This window comes from Maylandia zebra, linkage group LG23 (assembly GCF_041146795.1).
Source record: "Maylandia zebra isolate NMK-2024a linkage group LG23, Mzebra_GT3a, whole genome shotgun sequence".
Lineage (NCBI taxonomy): Eukaryota > Metazoa > Chordata > Actinopteri > Cichliformes > Cichlidae > Maylandia > Maylandia zebra.
Window position 1 is genome coordinate 21,018,235 of NC_135188.1, and position 18,816 is coordinate 21,037,050.

Sequence of the window (18,816 nt, forward strand, 5' to 3'; positions counted from 1 at the left end):
GCTTGCTCGCAATGTGTTGCTTGCGCTCACAACATTCTCTGCTTCTTACGCTCAACTCTCTGTACACCGTTATAAGTGTGCCACAAAACCAACCAATCACAGACTTGGTTTCAAAAATTCTGATTGGCTCTTACGGTCTCCAATCAGCTGGCTAGCTACTGCTTTCCGGAAACACTGTCCAAAATGTAGCTAAATCCAGCTAAAATCTCTTAAACCCCAATTTGCGGATAATATCTTTAATCATTTTATTTTAAAATATATTATTTTTTAAGACTATTGTTGGTGTAGTAGAATGTAGTTGCATCATACAACCATGCCAACTGACTAATTTTTCCAAATTATACTTGAGTAGCTCTCTTTTATGTCGTCGAATACTGAATAGCAGCACGAAAAGAGCATGTCCCGGCCACATGTAAGTAATATAAAATCATTTTGTTAATTATTATTCGCTTGATAACTGACGTTAGCTAATTTGCAAACTATGCAAACTTGAAAAATGATGTACCTCATGTAGTTTGTTTTATGGGTTGTTTATTTTTGTCTGAGATACATCATTTCATTGTACTTGTCCATGTTCCTTGCTGCTTTTAACAGGACATACTGAGACAGCAAATGATGCATAGACTCCTCTCTAAACTGGAAGCTGCTTTAAACCAACAACCACTAAATCTGGATTATTTGGAGTTCTTGACTCGTCATGAGCTTGTTCTGTTTGAATCTTTCTCTCAGCAAATAGGCGGTCTGTCAGAGATTACAGAGGCTCTACAAAACGTTCATCATCTGGTTCAGTGTGAAATTAACATCAGCTCTGTGGCCATTATTGAACTGGAAACAGAAGTTGGTCTGGGACCTGGCCACCCCAAAATCGTACTAGAGAGAGAAAGACTCAAGAATTTGTTGGACATTCAGCTGCCAGTCAGCTGCATTGCTAAATGTCTTGGTGTTTCAAGAAGAACAATCTACAGGAGGATGCAAGAATTTGACTTGTCTGTGAGAGGAACATACAGCACGATGAATGACCAAGAGCTGGACAACATCATATCGGCTATCAAAAATCAGATGCCAAATGCTGGCTATCGAATGGTTCAAGGACATTTGGTTTCTATGGGTCTCCGTGTTCAGTGGTGGAGAATGATGGCCTCCATGTATCGAGTTGATGCTGTAGGGATCTTCAAACGGATCACAGAACTAGGCTGTGTTGTGCGAAGAAGCTACTCGGTGCGAGGCCCTCTCTCCCTGGTCCACATAGACACAAATCACAAGCTAATAAGGTAAAATACCCACTTATATAGCTCTAACACAAGTTGGGCAGAAAGATGCACGTTATACTTTAAATCTGCTTTAATCAACCTTATCTGATAGGTCTTTCAGTGTATTTATAATATTTTAAAAAGCACTTGATAGAGTAATATTAAGTAAAAGGAATACAGGATGTGTAACAAAACCAGCAATATTGTTAATTGTAAATTTTCTTGAGCAATTATTTACACTTTGTATATCGATATTTTCCATGATAACAAGCCTATCAACACATAATATGTTAAGTGCTCCAGAAAACCTAAAAAAAATCATGACAAGAGAACTAAAATATTTAGTCTCATTGAACTTATAAACATATAAAAATGTTGGTATTATTTTCAGCACACCTGACAAGTGTCCAGTTTAAGTCAGTGGCAAGTGTGCATACTGAAAAATTTATTTTCAATGTCTTACATGTTCTGCAAATCAAGCCTTAGTGAGATTGTTTTCCCTCTGAAACAGGTACAATGTTGTGATCTTTGGTGGAGTGGATGGCTACTCAAGGAAGGTAAAAGTGTAACTGTTATGTAGAATATTTGGTAGTTTTGAAATGAGAGCTTTATTAGGTTGTTTTTTTATGAACATCAATTATTCAGCAAGCCAACATAGTGGACGATTTGCAATTATTATTTTTTTAAATTTCTAATCAGTTCTTTACCAAAAAAGGTTAAACTAAAAGGCCATTTTCATTTTTTGATAAGTACTACCAATATTGATGTATAGACTACTCAAGCTTTGAATTATGGTTATGAACATAGAACCGTACAATATTCCTTGAACACTTATTATGAAACTGCATTATTAACTGAAAAACTATACATGATCTGAAACCAGATCTTTAATTTTCCATTTGTTTTTACTGCAGGTCCTGTACTTGGATGCAGCAACTAACAACAGGGCAAAAACTGCATTCTCATTTTTCCTGAGATCAGCCCAGCTTCACGGCTTGCCATCAAGGTTTTATGCCCTGATTTAATTTATATGCTAGCAACAAGTATCATTAAAGAAAACTTTAAAAATTCCTTAAAAATGTATTTTTTATCATAGGGTTAGGGCAGATCAAGGAGTAGAAAACCTGGACATTGCACAGTTCATGTTTGCCACAAGAGGAACAGGGAGAGCGAGTTTCATATCTGGAAAGAGTGTCCACAATCAGAGGTTAGTCTTTTGATGTTTTTTATATTATTATTGACTGCATGGGTAGATTGTTGTAGCAGTTCTGATATTGATTTGAAGCATGAAATACCTGAAATCCAAATTCAAATGTATTTACAGAGTAGAACGACTTTGGCGTGATGTCTGGATTGCAGTCACTAGCAAGTACCATGATATTCTTCACTCACTCGAGGAGGATGGCCTGCTTGACATTTCAGATGTCATTCATCTTTTTGGTGTCCACTACATCTTTGTCCCTCGACTCCGAGCAGATCTTGTCACCTTTGTTGGAGGATGGAATAATCATCCCCTCAGGACAGAAGGTGGTCTCACTCCTGAACAGCTCTGGTGTATGGGACATCTACAAGAGCTGGACGAGGGCGAGAGACTTGAGGTACCAGCTCATAATCTGATTTTTTTTTTTTTTTTTTTATTTAAATGTTGAATTTCAAAATTTTAGTTAGCAGTTAACTCTGCTCTTCTGAAATTAACAAATTAAAACACTTGCAGCACATCTGGGAGATGCTTCTGGTGATTTTATACATTCTTGCTTATCAATTACCACTAATCTAAATTACAGTAAGAAGAACATGAAAACAAAGGCATTCTTTTTAAATTGTTGTATTTTAATGGAAAAAACGCTTACACAAAATAACATTCCTCCCAAAAGTACCTATTCTGGAATAATGACCATTATATATGTTTGTGGATTTGAAGGAGCTTCGGGATCCAGACATTGACTGGGAGAGTGCTGTACTGCAAGAAGAATCTAACAGCACAGTTGTGGTTCCTGAAGTTGAATGCCCACTGGATGAGGAAACCCTGGAGGGGCTTCAGAGAACTATTAATCCCTTGGAACATTCTGAGTCACACGGTCGTGACCTGTACATACAATTCTTGCTACAGGTGTCAAACCAACAGTGACACTTAACATGGACATGAAAGTCAACGTTCTTTTAAGTTCTCAAATACTGGATTTCTTTGCTAAAACATTCAGATTACAAGTAGACAAGCAAACAAAGCACTTGCTTATTATCTATCAACGTAGGACCCTACACAAAGTTTTGAAGTCTTGTCATTTTCATGAAACGGCTACGAACATCTTAACAGCTAATGTTTACAAACATTTTTACTCATTTAGTTTCCAAATTACAAGACAACAATGTGTTAAACTCTGTGGAATCCACCACCATATTTAACTGCTGCACTCATTATGGTTTTAAACACTGTGTAAGTGTCCAGATGCTGCACTGGAAAAGTCACAGTACAAGTGCATGCACTCACAACTGGGTAACAAATGGAGTGATCTCCCAGCCGCTCCTTACATTCATGGTCAAACTTGCATGTTATTTTGAAATGTCTCTTTTCATCAGGAAGGATGGGAACATGGGACTGGCCGGTCATCCACTGGAGCACATGGTGGACAGCAAGAGACTCTGATTTTTCACCACCTGCACCGCCTGTGTTTCCATCTGTGATGTTTGAAAATGTTTCTGAAGTCTTTTCTAAATAAAAAGCAATCTGGATTACAATGTTTTAAATTAACAACTAAGAATACTTTCTAGTGCCCTGCATGTTAAAGCAAAAATATTTAACAGATGCATACGGTATATATACAATACTATAGGTATATACAGCTAATACTATATAGTACCTGATACTTCAATCTCCTGCAAGAAATCTTGCAAAAAATTTATGATCTTCCTCTCAGTTCTCTCCCTAGATGTCCCTTTTTCACTGAAATGTGGTTGGCAGCTCATCATAATGAAATCAGCGTCTGGCTGTAAATAAGGAAATAAAGTAGATTATATTATAGATATATTGTTCATTCAAAACTAATAAATAAATACAGGATAACTACAGTACAGATAAGTGGACTGTCTTTGGATCAGACTGAAGCTGCTATGTTAATACTTACTTTGAGGATTTTCCCAGGAACAAACAAACTGTGGCAAGCTTCAGGATTTACAGCCATCAGGTTCACAAGACCATACAGTTCCATGCCCTTTCGGAGCTGCTGTAGCATTGGAATCAGTCTTGTTGTAGAGTGTAAGACAATAGCACTTAAAAATAAAAATAAAAAAACAAAAAAACAAAATGAAAAACTAGTTGGGGAGGGGGGGGGGGGGGGGGGGGGGGGGGGGGTTAATGATCTCTCTGATTTTTTCTCCCTTACCGGATCATGCTTTCCTTACTATCCATCTTTATCTGGTTTGTGTATCCACAGCTGACAATTTCATCAGCCCACATCATCAGAGACTGTATGTCTGCTGCATCTTCAACCTGGAAATGTATAATGTGAAAGAGGAAATACAGAAGGTTAAAAGTGTTTAAAAACACCATACTCATAATATATCATGTGCCAGAGCTAAACCAGGTGCTCACTTTGCGGATGAGCAGGGAAGATTCCACATCTGCAACATCCTCCTTAGACAGACAGCTGAAATCAACCTCTCCTGAGCAGAGGAAATTGTAGCACCATTCTTTGAAAAAGGCAGGAGATGGGCCTCCTTGGGCGAGGCTGACTGCAATTATTTCACCAACAGTTCTGTGTAGACAAATGATTATAATTCATTTTCAGGTAACATTTACAAAAATATCGGATGCGTATTAAATGTAATACACAAAGCTCGTATGTAACCAACCAAGTTTTCATTATCAAGATCGGTCAGAGAATACTTGGGGTTTTTGCCCTTGTTCTCAAGTCCTTCAAAGAATCTGCTTTCAATACCTGAAATCATGTCTTTCATACAAAAAAATATCATATTCATACAAAAAATATCCACATTTTTAAGTTATCCATTATTTATTGACACTAGGACAAAACAGGTAATAGGCAACTCACCACTCAAAAACTCTTTCCTAAGTGCTCCTGTATCCACGCCTGCCTCTCCAATGAAAACCACCCTAAGAACACTGGTGGGAGATGCAGCTTTTTTTCTCTGCCACTGGAGAATGCCTCTGTCTGGAAGGTCTTCTCTGTCCACACACAACTTAAATTCTGTTGTGGTGTCGACTTGTTGTTCAAGGCAACGCAATACATCTTCCACGCTTAACAAAAACAGGGTAGAAAACATCCTAAGCTCTCAAAGAAAAATAATCATCTTTAGATTAAAAGAGGCTACCACATTAAACGTGATTAGAAATTATTGCAGCATGTTCTGTGCAACAACCTTTAACAATAATTTAAAGTAGTGTGATCATAAAATGTTTTATATGAAATTAAACCCCAGGTATTGTGTAAAAGATCTTACACATAATTTTAACAAATGGTTCTGCATAATAGTGTGTATATAAATTATAATAGAGCAAAAAGTACCTGTCTGTTGTGCATACTGAAGTTTGAGCTGGTGTCCCTGTAGTTTGGTCATTTTCTTCAGGCACCATGCATTGAAAGCTGATGACAAAACAAAGTTAAAAAAAAAATAAAATAAAACTACATATGTTTGCGTGGACTGTTACTGATTAACATTTTTTCATAAACGGCTGAAAAAAGATTACCTATCCCCACACAGACTCGCATGGACTGTGATCTCATCTTCAGGAAAATCCTTAGTGCATATTGGACAAATAACCTACAATTCCAAAAATGGGTACATGTTAGGCATAGTGGGAAAAAGATCATTACCGATACAAAATTCATTGTAGTTACTATGGTTTTTAGTAATGTGCTAGGTTTACCTTGCATTTGCTTTTCACAATGCATAACTCCGATTCCTGCTGAATCAAAAAACAGTAATTGTGATACTATATTATTTAATCAAAATTGCTCATTTTGATTTCATCAAAATTGTCTCACCTCATCATCAGTCTCATCAGGAGAGAATTTTCCTTTGCACGTATTGATGTGTACTGCAAGCATCTGCAGAGGCATAACTTCATTACACTGGTAACATATCTTCTTTGGCATCTTTGAAAAGTGCTGTGAGTCGGGAGGTAGAGGAGATGTGTCTAATGTTTCCTGAAGAGGTACTATGTAAAAAGTGGATTTGCCACCTCCTGACACAGCTTTCAGTGTTTTGACAGAATATCCTTCTGTTTCAGGTGGAATTACAGTGAGCTTTCGTCGACCACTGCCACCTTTATTGACAGAAAAATAGCATAAACAATCAAGCAGCAAAAGTATCAACTACATAATCATAATGCAGTATGAGCACGCAAGAATGCCAAAAAAATACATAAAAACTGAATTAACAACAAACCTGTTGCCTTATGTAAGAGCCATCCTCCACAAAGATATTCCATTTTTGGAAAGGTTTCTTCCAGAAGTCTAGAAATCTTAGTTAAAAAAAAACAAAAAAAACAAACAAACAAAACACCGTTAAGCAGAATGGAACACTAAATGGACTGTGGCATATGATTCAGGCTAAATGCGTCTGTCAATGACTGATTTTAATACTGACTACACAAACTTACCTCTGCATGGTCACCATCTTCTGGAAGAGACACTGTTTGTCTTCCCATGCCAGCTTGTAGGAGTTCAAGCTCCTCAGCTGGCAAAGGTGTGTAGGATGTGTTTTTTGACAGCAAATAAAAACTGAGGCCTGTGGTCTTACTGCCTGCCTTAACAAGCTGCTTAGTAGATGTTAAACATCTCTTTTTACCACGGCTCAAGTGTGATTTGAAATATCCTGGAAATGATCTGTGGGATGAAAATGCATGAGTTTAAAAAATGCAGTGTTGCATAACATAAGGGTTATTGTTTAATAAAGTTATTAAATATGACATCAGTCCTTAATAGCACATTTTAATTTAAAAATCAATGTTGATAAATCCACAAACCAAATAACTTTAACAGAAAAGATTGCAAAAAGTTAAAATAAAAAAAACACACAAAAAAAGCAAAAACCTTGTCATCTCTTGCTGGATAGTCAGATTTCTAGGCTCCGGCTGCCCACTCTCTGTTGGCCTCCCTGAAGGATTTGTGGATATGTTGTTAAGCAGCAAAGACACCAGATTTCTTACTGCTGACTCAACTGCACCATTACCCTAAAAAACATGATTAGGATACACTGCCTCAGTAAGACAACTACGCTGGTAATTACCCATAAGGCTAGCTTAAACTCTACAGCTGCATCTGTAACTACAATTTCACAGCATATTAAACAGAAAGGACAGCAAATTACTAAATTCACACAAAAAAAATTAAACTCACCTGATACTGTGGTGTAGTATTATTGGAGCCATTGTTTGATTCTGCCATCTCTTCTTTAGCTGCAGAGTAAATCAAAAATCCCTCTATCTGCAAGAAGCGAGGCTGAGTGGACAGTGTTTCCGGTGTCCGGACAGCAGTAGCTAGCGAGCTGATTGGAGACCGTAAGAGCCAATCAGAATTTTTGAAACCAAGTCTGTGATTGGTTGGTTTTGTGGCACACTTATAACGGTGTACAGAGAGTTGAGCGTACGAAGCAGAGAATGTTGTGAGCGCAAGCAACACATTGCGAGCAAGCGCAAATGAAAAAACTGAGCGAGAGGGGGTGCTATTGTGTGTGTATATGGATAAGCGCAAACACTGAAATACGTTTTTTGCACGCAGCAATGAATTTTGTTCACTCAAATTCAGCTTTTGTAAGCTCAAAATAAATTTCTCCTCAAAATGCAACACTTGCACCTGCAATTTTTTTTTACGTGCGCTCAATTTTTTTTTACGTGCGCTCAGAATAGTGGCACAAAAATAACGCCATATACAGCCGGTCCACAGCGATGACAGCGCGGGAGCCCTTCTGGATGAAGCCGCGTCGGATTGGGAAGAGGACCCTGCGTCGTTCCAAGATCTCTTTGGGGAACTGGTCGTTCACGCTGAAGTCCGTTCCTTTTAATTCCCTGCCGCGGCTTTTCACATGTTGTTTTTGTTTGAAGTGGCCGAATTTGGCCACGATAGGACGTGGTCTCCCGGCCGTAGCCCGAATGGGGCCGAGGCGATGTACCCGATCGAAGACGATGTTCTTCACAGTGTCCTCCGGCAGCTTCAGGTGGGTTTTGATTAAGCTTTTTACCGTGGTCTCCGCGTCCTCTCCAGCGGCTTCTGGAATACCAGAAAATACCAGATTATCACGCATGCTACGAGCTTGTAGATCGATAACTGTTTCTTTTATTTTTTTATTTTCTCTATTGAGCTGGGTAACATTATCTGTGAGACATTTCACCGACTCCCTTAGCGTGGCATTTTCAGCAGCAAGCGTTTCCACCTGCTGCTGGCTGTACTCCAGGGATTCTCGCAAGAATTTAAATTCTCGGTGAAGAATCTCCACCAAGGACAGCCTTGCGTCGAAACTGGACAATCGCTTGTCAATTGACTCCAGTATGTCAGCAATATCTTTGCCGGCTGGCGATGCTGAGCCAGGGGAATCTGCCGGGCGTTGCCTTTTCGACGACGGCGTCTCAGGTTTGGCCGTGGAAGCTGCACACTGGGTCTTCTTCATCACGAGATCCTGAAAGCACTGATCAATATAATCTTGGAGAGTCTCTAAACTCTCCTCGTTGTTCTCCAGGGTGTTGGAGATTATTTAGACAAATAGTGTTAGTTATAAGACAATTGATAAGTGTATTTGGTAATGCTGAAGCTTAAATGAATTTGTTCAAATCTAAACTACCATTTGCTTTAATTTTCCGAAACCTCACCCGAAACCTTGGCTGATGGTGACGTACACCCGTTTTCACACCTTGGCTCACGTGATTAGGTAGAGGATCATTGGGGGGGATACCCCCACAGGGTTTAAACCTGGGACATTTGACCCTAGAACTGAAGAAGCTTCTCGGATGTGGAGTGAAACGTCTTTAGGCAACTTAAAAAAGTCCAGACGCTTTTCTTTCCAAGCTCCTTAGACTATATATTTCTTGCTTGCTTGAAAAGGATTTAGGAAAGTACATTTGTGAACCATGATGTCACAGTGTTCATTCCTACCATTACAGCTGCAGCCTCCTCTTCATGTAGAGCTGCATTTCTCTATTGTCTTCTCTCTAAAGCTCTCCTCTTCCTGGATCTGAAGCCTCCTGCTTTGGGCTCTCTGGAGCTGCTGTTCATATTATATATCATATCATATATATATCATATTGATATGAATATAAAAGAGAACATGAATGAGAGTTCATGTTCTGCTTCTTGCATATGTGTTTTTTCTCATTCACTCATTCACTTGAGATTCCTATCAACTCACAACTGACACAATTGACACACAGTAAACAGAAAACTCAAACTGTCTGACAACAACAGGAAGTTGACACATGTGGAGTGATCCTGTGCATCAAGAGAGATTTCACTGGCATCAGCTGCTGTATAGAGATGGTCTGGCCATTGTTACTGGAAGGTCGCTTGGGAAGGAGATGTTAATATCTCAGTGAGTTACAGGGGAATCAAAAGGAAAGGACACAGCAATGTCTGTCTGTTTGGTCCTGGAGTCTCAGCTGCTTTGCTGGTAGTCCTCGTTCTGTCTGGCACAATAACAGACAAATGTGCATCTCGTCGCCCTCCTCTGTCTCTAAGAGAGTAGAAAGCTCAAATTCAGATTCAAGGTCAGCTTCTGGGAATAGTCATGACATGGTAGATTTGTCAAGCGTGGCAGAAGGTGGGACAAAATTCAGGGCAGTAGACTCAGTGCTAACCTGGGCCCTGTCAAAGAAATAAATGTTGTTAATGCATTCCTGATCCTTAAGTAAAAGACAGTCACACTCATACTCTATACGTATTGAGTCAACAAACTTTAGAAATCCACCTCATCCAGCATTTCAGTAAACATTTGTTTGTCTTTTTGTTTTTTCAAAAAAAGTATTCATATTATAATTCAAACAATTACAAAGGTATCAGATTAAACCCCTGCGAGGTAACAAACACATTTATCATTATTGTATTTTTAAAATGTTGTGATAATGGGGGTAAAATAAAACCGAGTAGCACAACATAACTGAATGGACATGTTACTTTTACTTGTAGATTATGACATATATGTAACAAACGAAGTCTCAGGACCACCTACAAGGTTGTTTAATAATATTCTTTTGTTGTTTTGCACCTTACAGCATGTTTGTAATCCTGGTTTTATATGTATGATAACATGGTTGCAGATCAGTGCTAGTATTACTGTTTTCTCAGAAGCAGACACCAGCTGTGGAGTATCATTTACTGTGAAAGTCAAGGATAAGTGTAGTTGTCTGAATAAAGGAAGGAAACGCTGAAAATAATTTGTCCTCTTCTGTTAATCTGAACTAATTTAGATGTCTGCTTGAACTGTGGAGCGGCAGATAAGGATGTGGTACACAGGCTTTTTGTAACATTTTATTGGACTTTGTATTAAAGGAAAATGAACAAATGTACAATGTTGGTGAATAAATAAAATTCCATATAGTTCTTCAAACGTCACCACAGACAAGTTAAAATCGAGTTCTCATTACATCATTCAAGTAAAAATAAATATCAGGATGAACCCTGGCGCTTTACACAACCAGTCATCCACCCATTCACACACATTGGTGATGGCAAGCTACAGCCACCCCAGGGCGCACTGACAGAGGCGAGGCTGCCGGACACTGGCACCACCAGTAGGCAACAGGTGAAGTGTCTTGCCCAAGGACATAACGACCGAGACTGTCCAAGCCGGGACTCGAACCGGCAACCTTCCAATTACAAGGCGAACTTCCAACTCTCAGAAAATACTCCAAAACTAAAAGCATTTGTCAAAGAGGACTGACCTTTTGTATATTCATGAAGTTAGCAATAACAGTCACAGTTTTCTTTCTTTGTTTTGACAAAGTATTTTTCAGAAGCAGGGTAACACATAGGCTGTGGGAACAATAATTATGAACTTGCAGTGGATAATTACTATTTTGCATTTAAAATAATATTTTGTAATCACTTTTTTAACAACTAGGTTTGTATTTTGTCTCATGATAGGTGTCATTTACATGATAAACATATATTTAAATAATCTGTGCATGGATTTATTTCAAGTTCCTGGGTGGGTCAGAAACTGTCCTTAATTGTAATCCACATGTTTTTTCTGTCTTTTTCCACTCAAAGCTTCACAGTGAGCATCAGTATGTTGTGTTTCTCTGATTCTGAGCTCAGCTGAGATGATTGAGTTCATGTCAGCTGCAGATGAGACAAACTGTGATATCAGAGAGGAATCACTGCGTGACTCAAAAGATGAATTTACAAACTGCTCAGCTCTTGGTGAGCAGCCAGGGTTCATCCTGATATTTATTTTTACTTGAATGATATAAGGAGAACTCGATTTTAACTTGTCTGTGGTGACGTTTGAAGAATTAAATGATCCTTTAAAAACTATATGGAATTTTATGTATTCACCAACATTGTACATTTGTTCATTTTCCTTTAATACAAAGTCCAATAAAATGTTACAAAAAGCCTGTGTACCACATCCTTATCTGCCGCTCCACAGTTCAAGCAGACATCTAAATTAGTTCAGATAAAAGTGAAATTCATTTGACTTATGACAGGCAGTGATGAACAGCCTTCAAACAGACTGATCAGTTTTATAATCTTTATTTTATCAGGTATGTCAAGCAGATTAAGATCAAACATAAAAACATATACGTTATGCATCACAAGCTGAATGCAGGTAAATTCATGTGACTTTTGTTTAGCTGTAACTTTATTGCACTGCTTCCTTCTGTGTTAGATAAGGCTCAACAGGTTGAATTTATAAAATGTATTCCTTCAGCAGAGTATTAAAAGAAAAGTGTATCTCTGCTGTAAGGCACATTCACACTGCATTCATATGACTAAATGTGAATGTGACAAGTTTCAGTGAGTAATGTAGAGACAGAGTCTGACTAAAGGGACATTACAGTGAGACTCTCCCGTTTGATCAGCGGAGACAGTCTCTCTCTGCTGCGAGTATATTTCACTTTAACTGTCACACAAAATGATTCAGCGTCTGTAAACCCTCCAACAAACATTTATATGCTTAAAAACATTAATACTCCTAAACACAGAAATTGATCATAAACTAATCCGTTACTTATGTTCCCGAGCCCCAGCGTTCCCACAAACCCCTCCTGCCCTTGCTGTTTCCCTTTTTTCTTTTCTTTTCTTTCTTTTTTTTTTTTTACTTTCTTTTCCTTTTCCTGAACTTGGCGTCGCAGCTGATCGTCTCGGTATGAATGGAAGGTAAGTGAAACTGCATACTTCACGGTAACGGACTCACAGCTGGACCAACGAGGTGTGTCACACACTATTTTCTGCTAGTGTGTGAGATCAGAGTCCGGGAATGAGAGCAGCAGCAAAGTTAAGGCCCTTTCACACTGGACGCGGCATGCGCGTCAAACTTCGCTGGCCGCCGCGCTCTGCTTGTACGTATTTTTTTTTTCTTTGCGGCCGCTCTGCGTGTACCAGATGGGCCTGCTCCTTGTCATTTCGAGACTTTCACCTCACTGACTTTGTATCCTCTACGAGAATTTGTGCTTTATGTATTATGTTCAAGTGTTTAATAAGAAAAATGTATCGCTCATTCATGAAGAAGAAAGCTTTGTAACTATCCCGACCAGTGAAGAGTGTGTCGTTTCCACAACACGGGTTTCCCCGCCGAGGTCCGCAGAGCCATTGAAAAGGCTCTGGAGGTCCGTTGAATCTGTGACAAAAAGTTCACCGGACTCGGACAGAATGTTTTCCTTCATCGTGAGGTTCAACTTAGCGCAGCAGTTTTTACTGGTCGCGCGAAGGTACGTCCGCGCAGCGGGAAACCGTTATTGCGTGGCGCAAAGAATAGACACGAATGAGTGCCGCGTCCTATGTGAAAGGTCTTTTAGTTGATGGTCAGCAACTGGACTCAGAATCATTGTTACTGTGGATCCACTTACTGATGACTGAAGGCAACTTCTTCTGCCTCCACTAGTCTATGGAGGAAGCGGAGAGGAGCCGCTGCCCTCCCGTTCACTGACACGCTAAATCTGGCCTGAGCTGCACCGGAAAGCCGCTGGAGAAACTCAGAGCTCCGGGTCTTTATAATCACTCTGTGGGATTTTCACGCATACGGTAGGGAGGAAAACGTAAAGCGACGATAGAGGGTGAGAGTGGACGGTGTGATTTTTATTATTAAATATAGATAAGGCATAAATTCAAAACAGAATAAAAAATGAATAAAAATACTGCGTCACAAACTTTTGGCTCTCTTCCAACAGAAAGCGGACTATTTTTCATTGTTTACACCCACAGGAGTGGTGTTACTCAGAGACTAACTGGATTAAACACATCACGCTTTAAAACTTTATTATTAAACTTTATTAAATTTAAACATAATCATTTAAAGGTGATTACATATCAGTCACATTTGTTACTGACTGTCCCCGCTGAGCCTGAAACAGCTGTCTGTGACTCATGTCCTTAATCTGTAAGATTGTGCTTAAAGACATTGAAGCTCCAGTTAGACACAGTTTATACCACACAGACTGTCTTCAACATGAGTGCTGATATCATCAGTCTGTCATCAATCCAGATAGCGAACATTCATTGAAATAATGTTAAATCAATATCAGGCAATTCCCTTGAATCGACACTGAAATCTGACATTGATTTTACATCATTTTTCAGCCTTGGTTAATACTGAAACAACAATAAAATCATGATTGAAAATCGACAGGACTTCAACCAACTAAACCACTGCAAATTATCATCAATACTTAAACATGTGAAAAAGACAACTGTGTATTATCTAAAAAAAGATAACCATCATCTGTTAAGTTACAATTTAAGATGTCAAAAATCAACATCAATTCAATATCTTCTTGCTATCTAGGGAGTCTGTGGACATCAGGGCAGCTTTTTCCCAATATGACTGATTCTAAACATCACTGAAAATATTTTTGAGGAGTTGTTGAGCCTCTACAGAGAGTTTAGATGTGCTCTGACAGCATTTTACACTAAAGTATTCAAAACTCTTAAATACAGATAAAATGTTGCTGAACCATTAAATTAAAATAAGATCTCTCAATGTAAACACAAACTACATCTATAGGCAAACAGAACAAAAGATCACATGAAGAATGTTTATTAATCAGTGAATAATTATTGGCTAGAAATGAAAATGATAAACAGAGTCCATTTCATGGATCTTTCTCAGAAATTTACTAAAACAAAGTGTGTTTATAAAAATGATGTTAGACTTCTCTGTGGTAACAACGGTTGAATGCTCTAATTCTGAAGCTGTGAGCTGAAATATTGTGTGTTAAATAATCAGCTGTAATTTGTTCGTTCCATTGGTTGATTTTCTGCAGGCACACTGCAGACTGGGAAGCACCAGTCCTTCTTAGTCCTTCTCCTAACAACATATAAGAGTCCAACTGGACCACATCCACGTACTGAAGCTTGTTCTATGACACAGGATTTGATCTTATCCATATAATGTCAGGGTTAGGGTTAACCCTGGGGTTTCACTTCTTACAGGGGATATTCCCAATTGTAACTCATCAACTAATTAATCCTGAAACTTATGGAGACAAAACATTACTGGATGGAAGATGCTTCTTATTAACTGTAAATCAATATGTGTGTGTACACTTCTCTGCGTAAGAATAATTATTGTGAACCTTTCATGGATGCGCTGAAATATTTGAAAATGTTGTTCAGACGTGTTGAACTGACTGAATATTAATGGGCTTAAGCAGGGCTGGCTATACGCTGGGGTAAGAGGGGTCAATGCCCCCTTATACAAACGTCCTGCCCCCTTAAATCAAAATGTAGAAGTTGAGAAAGAAAATAATAGATTGCCCACAAACTGAATATGGGCAAGATTTACTCCAGTAGCTTAATAATCCACTGGAAAAGGCACAAATGAGATGATAGGTAACCCTAACCCTGTTTGGCCTGTTTGGTCTCTTCATTGTAGAGGTCTGGGCATTCCTCGCTACACTGTACAGCATACACTACACATTGTTAAGTTTGTGTTTAGGAGTTTTGTCTTTTGGATGAACCAGTTTTTGTGTGAGTGTGTTGCTGGGTCTTATTTAATTTTGCACATTTATTTGAATTAGGCCATCCAATTAAGTTCGATCTTATGTTGTTGATTGTAAAGATCTGGATGGATATTTTAGTTTATTCTCTATTTGTATTTTTCAGTGTTATTTTCCAAGACTTTGCAAATTCTCCTTTTCTTTTTATAACTGGGCCTACCATTTTTAGTTTTGTTCATATTGGCAATAGTGAGAAGTTTTATTGTTGGTATGAATATATTTGATATAGGCTATCCAATTAAGGTAAATGCCGTGTTTTTAGTTGTTAGAATCTGATGAAGAATATTTTATTTTATTTTTTGGCGTTTTCGCTTTTCTGTTTTCCCCCTGAGGGATTCCCACCTTAACGTGGTCAGGGGGTTTGCGTGCCTTAGTGACCATAAAAGCTAGACCCGCAGAAGCTTAGCCTTCAGGTGGGACACCCAAGTTGGTCTGGTCTTAGGGTAGAGGCCTGACAAATTGCAATCCAATTACATGACAGAAACAGTTATCCTGAGTAGGGCTGCCACGATTAGTCTACTAGTCACGATTACGTCGACGACTAATTTGAGTTTGGTGCGTCGTTTGAAGCTAAGATCCTGAAAGACACAGGAATAGGTAGTAGGATTTAAGAGTGTGAAACAGAAGATGTCAGCAATGCATGTACAAGGATGCCAGCTGCTGTTAAATGCCAAAGAAGAAGAAGCAGCCTCCAGTATCGTGGCTGTGTCCAAATGTAGCCACATCCTTCGGAGGCCGCATTTGAAGGTCAATTACATTACAGCGACGTGACAAAGGCTGGCCAAATTCAAAGACTCCGACAAATGCGGCCGACAAATGCATCCTCCTTTTCCTCAGATTTGAAGGATGGGTCTGGTGTATCCTTCGTGGCCCAACCTATCCCAGAATTCACAGTGCGGCTCAGCCAATTCCAGTTTCCTGCAATGGCGGCAGCTACTTAGTTTTAATATTACTCTTATTACTCTTTCTGGGTCACAAAATAGTTTTCAGATATTTTAGGAGAGAATGTAGCAGCAGATCACTTCAAATATCTGCTCGGTTTATCAAGACATCACATATTTGCAAAAGTGCTCCGATGTTTTCGGAGACGCCTGTTTCCCACCAGCTTGATAGCTGACCAGGGGTTCGAAGCTCTCTAGAGCCAGCTTGAACAGCAAACTCCAGGCACATTGTTTTCAAACCCCCTGTGGTCTTTCGCTCCTCGGGTTAAACATGATATATAAGTCAATTAGATAACTTAAAAATTTTATTGTTTGGCTTTTTTCAGTGTTTTATTTGTTCCTGAGTAAATCGGTTTGCCTGAGATTAAAGTTATAGTTTTCACACAGCTGAATAAACGTCAAACAGAAAACTGATTAAACAGAAGGGAGAGATGGTTGAGAATTTACTCCAATGTCCTGTATATTTTAGATAGCAAGGAGCAGACGGCTGAGTCTGCAAATTTCATTAAAAGTTTAATAAACTATCATCTTAATTTTAGTTAGCACATACCTTAAACACTAAGCTAATGATAGTTATATAAGAGCTTATTCCACCAGCATGTTGGTGGAATAAGCTGTACGTTTTATGTCCAATGGATGTATAATCTTATTAGTCGACTAATCGCAAAAATAACCGGTGACCATTCGACTATCAAAATAATTGTTTGTGGTAGCCCTAATCCAGACCAGACCAGCCCACCCAACCCCCACACCTTTCTTGCCTCCATTGCCACTAGGTGCCCCCTTTATTTCTGTCTGCCCCCTCATATATGCCTGTCTAGAACCGGCCCAGGGCTGAAGCTTCCAGTCACAGTGTGTGTCAGTGAATGCATTATTTAGGGAGTAACGGAATACATGTTACGTATTTAAAATACAAAATATGAGTAACTGTATTCTGTTACAGTTAAAAGGGGGATATTCAGAATATTTGTTGAGATAAATGGATTACATGGCAGTCTTTTCCTGTTTTATATGTTAGGCTATGCCCTCTCAATTTTTGTTAATTTCACACATGTGGAAAACCCTAAGAAAACACGCAATAAGAGGCTCTAATGCCTGTGTCTCAGTCTTGCGGCCCATGTCACCTCTACTTGCGGCTCGTATAAATGACGTGAAGAAAATTCTTTTCAAAATTATTATTCAAAAAATTATTTAATATAAAGGCAATAGGCAGAGTGTTACAGGCATAACCATAAAGAATGTAGACTCATGAGCAGTGTAGTCCGTGCTGCAGGGAGAATGGACTGCCATACCATGTCTGTGAGCGCGAGGAGGGAGAAAAAGGAGAGTCAAAAGTATGAGTTGTCACAGACCAGAAACGGGAGATGGAAGCATGTAATATAAGAAATATATATAATAATATATATAGTAAATATAATAATAACCACTGCAGCCAAAAAGAGTGCCCGACGAGCCCAGTTGTAAATAAGTTATTAAGACTCGACTGTACACTGTGTTCGTGTTTTCCTCTGAAACAATAAGTTTCGCTGGAGCAGCCTTTCAACGCCTCTCTCTGTCTCTCGCTAGCAAAGTTGACCCAGACAACAAAGTAAAGCTAGTTTTCGGCTACGAGCCCGACACAGAACCCGACGTATTAGCCAGAGGTCCCTTTACTACGGTTCGGAGCCGCGGATCTGTTTGATATATGAGCAGAATAGTTTTCTATATGAGATCGCTGCAAAAAGTGCAGCCTTACCTAATGTCCACCCTACTGTTACTCATTTTATATTAAGATTTAAAAATAGTTGCTATTGGTATCTCGAGTAACGTTCAGTAATAGTAATAAATCACACAGCAATAGTACATTCATGCAGTTGTAAAAAGCATGACAATATATTAAGTAATCCAAAGTATTCAGAATACGTTACTCTCATTGAGTAACGTAACGGAATACGTTACAAAATACAGGTTGGGTTATGTATTCTGTAATCTGTAGTGGAATACATTTTAAAAGTTACCTTCCCAACCGTGATCATGTGTGCTTCATGGCTCCATCTATTGAACTGATGGTAGAAGTAGAGCAGCTGATGGCAGCTTCCTCTGCCTCACACTGCTGTCTGACTGCATTCTGCTGACACTGAGATGAAGCAGAAAAGAAGCAGCTGGTATTTGGACACACATGATGGAAAGGAGGATTTCAGTTGATGTGCACATGAATGATTTGTGTTTCCTCTGTAGGTGAAGGTAGAAACTGTGTGTGAGCTGATGTGGATGTGAATTCAGCAGCATGGATCAGTGTGAGGACAGAGAGGAGGGAGTCCCTCCCTCTAAAACCACTCTGTGTGGGGAACATGAGAGCCAGACCACAGCTCAGAGGTGAGATGACCATCTCTAACTGTCCATGACTCTTCTCCATGTCACAGCTCAGCACTCACATCACTGCTCCATCATTATTCATTATTCACACTCATACTTATGT

General features: G+C 39.1%; 2 protein-coding genes and 3 long non-coding RNA genes across 12 annotated transcripts in view; 2 read left to right on the plus strand and 3 right to left on the minus strand.

Annotated features, from left to right (window-relative positions):
• Positions 1–221: 221 nt before the first annotated feature.
• LOC143415185 (uncharacterized) lies at positions 222–2,385 on the plus strand. The gene is made up of 4 exons (XR_013095817.1): positions 222–1,271; positions 1,762–1,807; positions 2,165–2,256; positions 2,347–2,385. It is a non-coding gene; the product is annotated as an uncharacterized LOC143415185 (long non-coding RNA).
• A 1,410-nt stretch (positions 2,386–3,795) lies between these two features.
• Positions 3,796–4,857, minus strand: LOC143415186 (uncharacterized). The gene is made up of 4 exons (XR_013095818.1): positions 4,840–4,857; positions 4,631–4,737; positions 4,109–4,235; positions 3,796–3,926 (listed from the first exon to the last, which is right to left on the minus strand). It is a non-coding gene; the product is annotated as an uncharacterized LOC143415186 (long non-coding RNA).
• A 9-nt stretch (positions 4,858–4,866) lies between these two features.
• LOC143415183 (uncharacterized) lies at positions 4,867–6,892 on the minus strand. The gene is made up of 8 exons (XM_076880739.1): positions 6,871–6,892; positions 6,657–6,732; positions 6,254–6,534; positions 6,136–6,174; positions 5,956–6,029; positions 5,774–5,851; positions 5,300–5,505; positions 4,867–5,002 (listed from the first exon to the last, which is right to left on the minus strand). Exons 2-8 carry the CDS (start codon positions 6,697–6,699, stop codon positions 4,986–4,988), a joined length of 738 nt encoding a protein of 245 aa, XP_076736854.1. The 5' UTR covers positions 6,700–6,732; positions 6,871–6,892; the 3' UTR covers positions 4,867–4,985.
• A 55-nt stretch (positions 6,893–6,947) lies between these two features.
• Positions 6,948–8,051, minus strand: LOC143415187 (uncharacterized). The gene is made up of 3 exons (XR_013095819.1): positions 7,610–8,051; positions 7,304–7,443; positions 6,948–7,096 (listed from the first exon to the last, which is right to left on the minus strand). It is a non-coding gene; the product is annotated as an uncharacterized LOC143415187 (long non-coding RNA).
• Positions 8,052–12,507: 4,456 nt separating this feature from the next.
• LOC101474066 (protein NLRC3) overlaps positions 12,508–18,816 on the plus strand; it is a 34,605-nt gene continuing 28,296 nt past the window's right edge. For 4 of the 8 annotated variants that reach the window (XM_076880706.1, XM_024798602.2, XM_076880713.1 and 1 more), the window contains exons 1-2: positions 12,508–12,580; positions 18,576–18,713. In XM_076880706.1, coding sequence (XP_076736821.1) covers positions 18,625–18,713 — 89 coding nt within the window. In that variant the 5' untranslated portion in view covers positions 12,508–12,580; positions 18,576–18,624. The other 4 variants (XM_076880708.1, XM_024798600.2, XM_024798601.2 and 1 more) reach the window with 4 other exon arrangements.